We start from the raw sequence: 8,058 nt of genomic DNA, 5'->3' as shown, positions 1-8,058 counted from the left end.
AAAGAGGAACCTACAGAGAATCCCAGCCACCTGGGAGGCTGAGGCAGGAAGATTTCCTGTTTGAAGGCAGTCTGGGCAACTTAGCAAAACTCTATCACAAAAAAGGGAAGGAAGAGAGGGAGGGAAAGAAAAAAGGGAGGGAAGAAGGGTGGGAAAGGGATGTACATATGTATACATGAAAAGTGTCTATGTGAAAATGAAAACAAACGTTCCTTCCCTTGTCTAAACATTTTACCCAACTCAACCATTCCTGTGAATAAAAAAGAGAGGAAGTAATATACCAGAAATAGAATAGGGCTAATTTTTTATTTATGCAAAAAATTACTGTGCACAACTCTGAAAACAAAGGAGACTTGCTTAATGAGCATTTGTAACTTCAATAATAAAATACAAAAGATAACAAAATGGGAAGCAGCACATATAAAATGGTGGGACTTGGTAGGGAGAGTTTTTTTAGAAAAGAGGTAAAATGGGAGACTTTATTTAAACAATAAATATCTGTAGAGTTTGAGAAATGTTTTGTAACAAGCTTTTAATACTCATACTAACAATCTTTAAAATACAGCAATAATAGCTATGGGGCAATGGTCAGTTGGTACAAGTTAGGACAGAGGTGAAGATGCAAGGATAAAGAAAACATGGCCTGCAGGCCTGGTGACTTTAAGACAACCACAAGGAACCCCAGGTATTAGCAAAGCTATGGCAGAGCAGAAGGGAAACAAAATGGCCAGGCAGTGCAGGGATATTCGTGTTGGCTCAGCTCGGCCACCAGTGCCATACGGCTGAGATGCCGGCAGAACCAAATACAGCATGGAGCTCAGAATGGAGCTCAGCAGTAGTTTTTTCCTGTCCCACTGGTTCAAGGGGAAGCTTTTGTACCCTTCCCAATAAGGATTCAATTCAACACATTGCTAAAGTATGAGTCACGTTACCAGGATCTTAGGTGTAAAAGGCTAAAAGGTATAACCAGAGGTGCGTTCCTATATAACAAAGATTCTTCGTTTGCTTTTTTTTTTGGTACCGGGGATCAAACTTGGGTCCTTGCATTTGCAAGGCAGGCAGTGGAACCACTGAGCTAAACCCCCGGCCCTTAATTTGCTTTTGATCACAGGTAACTTTTAGACTGTAATTAAAGCTACAGATCATCTCAAGGATGCCATGAGTATCTGAAGCACCACGGACATGAAACTAAGAGCTCCTAGAAACCAGGTGCATCGGTGGGTGAGCGCATATAGTTCCAGCTACCGAGGAGGCTGTGGTAGGAGGATCACTTGAGTCCAAGAGTTCAAAGCCAACCTGAGCCATACAGTGAGACCTTATCTCAAAAAGGCCCTGCTGTCATTATGCCCCTCCTGTCTGACAAGTAAATGAGCAGACTGAGCAGGAGTGCTAAAAGCAATGCAAGGTGAAAGAGAGCAGTAGATTGCAGGAGAGAGAGAGAGTAATTGTGAGTGTGTGTGTGTGTGTGTGTGTGTGTGTGTGTGAGGTATAAGAGGACAATTTTTAAAATAGGGTCAAGAAAATCTTTTTGAGTTGGCCAAAAAGAGATAAGGAAGTTCTCTCTAGTCATGAGCAGGGTTGAAAGAAGCTGGAAGAGACCACAGATTTTAACTACCATGGCCCCATCTTACCTGCAGTAGTTATGCTCGCCCAGACCACCCTCTCCATTGGGGTATTTCAGAGTGTTGTACGGATGCTGGAAAGTCTCATTCCAGAATAAACACGGCTTCCCACCTTGTAGTGCCGTCCAGTTCTGAGTTCCCCTATAATCAGCACCGTTGGCTGTGAAACACTCTAGAAGAAAGAAAAGATAGAGCGTAATAATTTTCTGGCAACATCTGAAGTCTCTTTCCCCCCTGGTTGATGTTTTACGTTTTCTTTGGACAAAGCTGGAATTGGATAGCGCCTTGCTAGATGCTGGACACCGCGCAGTTAACAGTGCTGGGGCTGTGTGGATCTAAAACAAGGTGCCCTGAGAATTCAAGACTAATCTTGGCACTAGCTTGTAGGAACAGTAGGGCATTTCCCCACTGAAGTTTACAGATCCTAACTGGGATATAAACAGGGGGCCTAATATACTGAAGCTCATGCAGCGAACCAGGAAACCCCCAAATCCAGAACAGCTGGTAACAGCCGTGCACGTGGAATTCTGGGTACTCGGAGGGGGTCCGTGCTCTCGCCAGTGCCTCTGTGTGGTAACTAGAACCAGCTCAGCAGCTGTAACTGAGCTCTCCCTGCAGTCTGAAAAGCTGCACTGGCACTTGGATTTAATAAGACCATCGGATACAGCAATGCTTTGGAATCCCAATCACACAAATCTGGGAATGACTCACATTCCCTGGTAATGAGGAACAGTCCTCCCCACGCTGACTGAAATAGAAGCGCAACAAAACAGGCAGTCAATCCCAGGGAGGATGGACCGGGGCAGCATTTTCTCTAACCCCTTTCTGAAATTCTTTCCTGCAGGATGCACCGAAAGTGCTCTCAGGTCCCATTTCCTAAGATGACAAATCTTTGCAGGTATAAACTTGTGCTTCTCAAATCCGCTTTTCAGACTCTGGGGGGATGGGCACAGAGGCTGACAGGCTTTCCCCCACATATTGTATCCATTAAACTCACAGAGGTTCACGAAAAAGACACAGTACAAAGAGAAATTTTTTAAAATTAGCTTAGTTGAAACTGACAGATAGAAGCACTTCAAACACTTCTTTAAGATGTATCACCAGGAACCTGACAGTCTGGAGGAGTTACACTAACATCTCAGCTTTCTTTCTTTCCTTCTCCTGGCACACAGTGACCTATAACTTCTGGTATTGAGTATTTCAATGCCATCTCCCACTGGAGAATGCATGTGCCCACACTAGCCTTACAGGCTTGTGGACAACATGAGCACATCTCTCTGGAAGATACATACACTATTGAAAATGTGATACTTAATATTTAGAAACTAGCCACAGAACATCTCTCTTTCAATATACTCTTCCTCCCACCATCCAGCCCCTGTGTTTTGTCTGGAAAGGCACTGTCTTCTGGATAGCCAAGATAACCTGGAATTCTAGGCTACACAGAAAGCTCTAGTAATTCAAAACATCATGTTTAGTGCAACTCATCATGTACCATGATCTCTCCTTACGAAGGGTCTACATAAAACATGTAAAAGGTAACTGCAGGAAGCAGCTCAGCACAGCACGCACGACCTACACTAAACCGGGAGGCTGGGCCTGGGCCTCTTCCTGTACTTGCTGCTGACCAGCTGTGTGACTCAAGCGAATCAGCATCATGGCATCGGTTCTGATTCTTACATAGTGTCTTACTGTGTGCCACACTTCATTCTGAGAGCTGTGCGAGGTTCACTCACCACCAACCCAGGAGAAAGGTGTCCTTAAGAATGTCCTTCAGAGAGAGCGGCCGGGGCGCTTGAGCACACCCACGTCTCGCAGAACCTCCTGAGTGCCACTTATCGTCAGAGAACAGTTCAGGCCCCACAGTGCCCGCTTTTGTTCCACAATCCATTCTCCCTACAGAACTCAAAGGTACCAGGAGAACAAAAGCGCTCAAAACAAACCCAGACTCCCGTGGGTGTGTGCAAGGCTTCCTCCCCGGCACACGGCTCTACCTTTAATCCCAGGAGCACCCCAGGCGTGTTCTCCTCTAACTCTTCCCCCTGCAGACAAAAGTCTGCCCGTCTTCTCCCCTCCTTTTCCCCCTTTACGTCTGAATGTGAACGTGTGTGGCAGGTACCACGCAGAGCTACACCTCAATCCTGAGGCTAGAAACCCATGCTGCAGTGGGACCCGGGAACCCGTAGTTCTAAAGAGATGTCCAGGTGATTCTGTTTCACTGTCAGACTGGAAATCATCGGACTGGATATTTGTTTTGTTTTCTGGTGGTGCTAGGGAGCAAGCCCAGGGCCTTGGGCATGGTAGGCAAGAGCTCCGATACTGAGCCACTTCCCTAGCCCTAAACTAGACGATTCTAAGAACACCAAGCACATTTTGCCAATTGCTGGAATTTTAAATGTTATACGTTAATACATCCTGTCAGTTCTTACACAGCGAAACACCAGGTTGTAAAATTATAATACAGCAAAAAAAGAATTTTAAAAGAAAGAGGTAAGGAGTGATCCAGGAGCCAGAAAGGCAGGCCAACCAGTACACTGCCACCATATTCCCAGAGGCTCAGATGACTTGATTTAAACGCAAAACAAGGTGGCAGCCATGCACACGCGTGCCAGTCCCCATGAATGGGGAGGAGATGTCATCTGAGAGCAGGAATAGCAATTGTCTTATTCTTAATTCCACTGGGGAAACTGAGGCAGCACACCAGATTTTAATTTGTTTCCCAAACTCGCCAGTACACATCAGTTGTGGAGAAAAAGCAAGAAAAACAAACACCATCCTAGCGAAGTGTGCTGCAGTGAGCACCCACAGCTCTCTCTGCAATGGTGTCATGAATTGTACGAGTTGTTTTTTCTAAACTAAAACGTCAGTATTCAGGTTTAATTGCACTGTTGGCACTTTGCGATAAATAAATAGGTTTTGGGTTGCATTTGGGGCACGAGGTCTCTAAAAGTTTCGCCATCATCACTGCATGAGAGTATTCTGGATTTAAAGTTATTTGGGCATCCCGACTGCATCAGAACACTAGGATGGGTACTAGGTAATGAGGACTCTGCCTCTCTGTTTTCTACCGCTGTGACACTGACATAAACTTTGTCTACACAAGCAAGAAATGGTTTAACCTAAAAGGGAAAAAGAAAGAAATCACATGGCCCCTTGGACAGTCACATATTCCATGAAAGAGAGTAAGTGAAGGTATAAACCTAATGTGTAGGGCAGGGTATTACTCATTAATTAATTCAGAAGTACGCATTCAGTACTTCGCATGTGCCTAACTTTCTTCAGCACTGGGACCACGGTGATGAACAAAGACCCTGCACAGTATTCCTGGAGCTCGCATGCTAACAGGCAGACATGTGCATACTAAACCAATCAAGATTAACATCAAATGGCGCTAAGTGCTGTAGGAAAGGCCGGTCCTGGAGAGGAGCAAGCATCTGAGCAAAGATGTAGTAGAAGGGAGGAAGCAAACCCTGTAAAAGGGCTGGGAACGTTCCTGGGGAAAGACACAGCAGAGACAAACGCTTGGCAGGTCTGCGGAACTATGCAGCTGCTCCTCTTACCTGACTGGCGAGGGACAGAATGTAGGGAGGGGCAGGCAAGGCCAGGCCAGGAAGGGTCTTTGGGGTTACGTAAACAGAATTTTGGCTTTTGCTCTAAATATGAAGAGAAGCCGCTTGCAAGTTTTTTTGTTTTTACTTTGTTCTTTTGGAGCTTGTGAATAGAACTCAGGACCTCACGCTTGCTGGACAAGTACGCTGGCCTTGAGCCGTCCTTCCAGCTCGCTGGAAGGGTTTGAGCAGAGAAATGGCGCGATTCATCTGAGGGCGTCTTGTTTCATCTTGGGGTTTTTCGTGTGTGTGTGAGTTGTTTATTTGTTTCGGTGGACCTAGGGAGTGAACCCAGGGCCTCTGCACTGAGGTATATCCCCGGCCCTTTTAAAATTATTTTACATAGATAACTGTCCAGCTTTTGGGAAGAGAAACTACAGAGAGGCAAGAGTTAGGCCTGGAGACCAGTTAGAGGGAGACCAGAGACAGACAGCGAGGAGGGATGCTGGCTGGGTGCCAAAATACCTACGTTTTATTTTGTCGTCTTTTTTGTTTCTTAAGAGAGGGTCTTGCTATGCAGTAGTCCAGACTGGCCTCGAACTCATCCTATAGTCCAGGCTGGTCTCCAACTCATGATCTTCCTGCCTCAGCCTGCCAATTGCTGGGATGATAGGTGTGCAGCCCTACACCTGGCTCATAGGATTTTTCCGGTGATGGGCAGTGTACGCAGAGCCTCACCTATGCCCACACCACTTTGTAAGAACCAATGGGGGGAAGAGACTAAACCTATTCTCTATGAATTTGTAGCACAATAGGTATAAAATCAATAAAAGACCTCGAGACTATAAAAAATTTTAAACTACAATAAGGCATTCTTTTAAATAATTAAAATTTGACGTGTATGAAAGAAACAGTGGTAGGAAAGCAGTTAATCTAAACCACATTCTATTCCTTCATAAAATGTAATAAAGTTGAAGAATATGGTACCCACAAAGCTCTCTAACTAGCTTACTCCTAATTACAATGCTCGAGTTTGGGTCTTAAATGTTCCCCACTCAGGCATGGTGGCACACACCTGTAATTCAACTCCCTGGGAGGCTGAGACAGGAGGATCATGAGTTTGAGCCCAGCGCACGAAACTTAACAACTTAGGAGGACCCTGTCTCAAAATAAAAACAAACTGGGGATTTAGCTCAGTGTGAAGGCTCTAGGTTCAATCTCCAATACAAGAAAGAAAGAAAGAAAGAGTCAGATGGAAAGAAGGGGGGAGAAAAGAACAAATGAAAGAAAGAGCAAGAAAAAAGAGAGAGAAAGAGAAAGACAGACACCAACCAAGACTTAACTGGACATGGTGGTGCACACTGGTAATCCCAGCATTCAGGAGGCTGAGGCAGGAAGGTAACCATGAGTTTGAGGCTAGCCTGGGCTACATGGTGAATTCAACGCCAGTCTCAACTATACAGCAAGACCCTGCCTCAAACAAAACTGTCTCTGTCTCCAAAGTTTAGGTATTGGTCCCCAGCTCATGACACTGTTGGGAGACAGTAGAACATTTTGGAAGTGGGACCTAGTAAGAAGTTATAGTTCATTTGGGGTGTGTCCTCAAGTGGAATGTAAGACCCCTTGCTCTTCCTTTCTTTTACTTCCTGGCCAGAAGGTGAGCAGTTTTGCTCCAAAACACATTCCAGCCATAACGTGCTGCCTCACTGCAAGGCCCAAAAGGAACAGAGCCAACCAACCATGAACTGAAATCTCCAAAACTATGAGCTAAAATAGCCTTTTTCTCTTTATAATTATCTCAGGCATTAGTTACATAATGGAAAACTAACACACTATTTGTGCAAAATGGTACTATTCTAGTATAATGCACACCTGTAATCCTGCACTGGGGGGGCTGCAGCAGGAAGATCACACAGCAAGACCATGAGCCTATAGATTCACCTGGCTAAGAAACTAGACTTTCAACAGCAACAACAAAAACTGCACAAAGAAAAGAAAATGTCAACAAAGACTTAAAATTCACATCATCTGGCCAGGTTCGATAGCGCACTCCTGCACCCCGGCATGCCAGAGGCTGAGATAGGAGGATCAGCCCGGGCCACACCGCGAGTTCAAGCCCAGTCTGCACTACAAAGCGAGACCTTGCCTCAAAAAGAAAGAAGAAAAAAAGACTCATACCATCTAAATGTACCTTGTTTAGGTCCTGCATGAACTATAAAGAGACAATCAGGGACATTCAAATCCTGACTGGATATCTGATGACATTAAGGAACTAATTTTTTTTTTAGGTACATTATGATACTACTTAGTTTTTGAAAAGAATAGTTACCATTTAGAGATGCATACTGAAGTATTTAAAGATGAGATGATATCTGAGATTGGTTACAAAATAACCTAGACATTATATTACACTGAAACATGCACACAGGTGATTGTAACAGCACAACTCGTCATAGCTGAATCCTTGGTGCAGCCTGTACGTCCATCAGCAGAGGAACAGATAAAGAAGTCTGGTATCTACACACAGTGGAGCACTGCTCTGAAATAAGGAAGGATAAACCTCAGTCATCTGTAGGAAAATGGATAAACCTTAAAATCGTATGTTAAGTAAAATAAATCAGACACACACGCTTAAACATTGCATAGTTTCTCTTATAGGAGAAACCCCAATTATGAAGAGCAAAATAAAAGCTAGATAATAGGAAATAGGCAGATAGATCTTTTTCAAATGGAAAGGAGACAAAGAGTTGCAGGGAGGGGAAAAGGAAAGGAGGGAAGAGGGATGAAAAAGGAACCAAGATTTGTACTGTACACACATAAAAGCCCCACAAGGAATGCAAACATCATGTACTACAAACATGTAATAATAAAAAATTATTAATTAATTA

The 8,058-nt window shown here is 44.3% G+C and overlaps 1 protein-coding gene across 1 annotated transcript in view; it reads right to left on the bottom strand.

The window, feature by feature from the left end:
- Kremen1 (kringle containing transmembrane protein 1) overlaps nt 1-4,166 on the bottom strand; it is a 48,836-nt gene extending 44,670 nt beyond the window's left edge. Inside the window, exons 1-3 of the mRNA XM_033762271.1 lie at nt 4,156-4,166; nt 3,359-3,393; nt 1,632-1,794 (exon numbers count right to left, since the gene is read on the bottom strand). Of these exons, the coding sequence (XP_033618162.1) occupies nt 1,632-1,794; nt 3,359-3,393; nt 4,156-4,166 (209 nt within the window). The remainder of the gene's footprint in view (nt 1-1,631; nt 1,795-3,358; nt 3,394-4,155) is intronic.
- Between the last annotated feature and the right edge of the window lie 3,892 nt (nt 4,167-8,058).

Source organism: Fukomys damarensis, unplaced genomic scaffold (genome assembly GCF_012274545.1).
Source record: "Fukomys damarensis isolate Sample0158 unplaced genomic scaffold, DMR_v1.0_HiC HiC_scaffold_12, whole genome shotgun sequence".
Classification (NCBI taxonomy): domain Eukaryota; kingdom Metazoa; phylum Chordata; class Mammalia; order Rodentia; family Bathyergidae; genus Fukomys; species Fukomys damarensis.
Note: the sequence above shows the minus strand (reverse complement) of the source record. Positions and strands in the feature narration are given on the sequence as shown.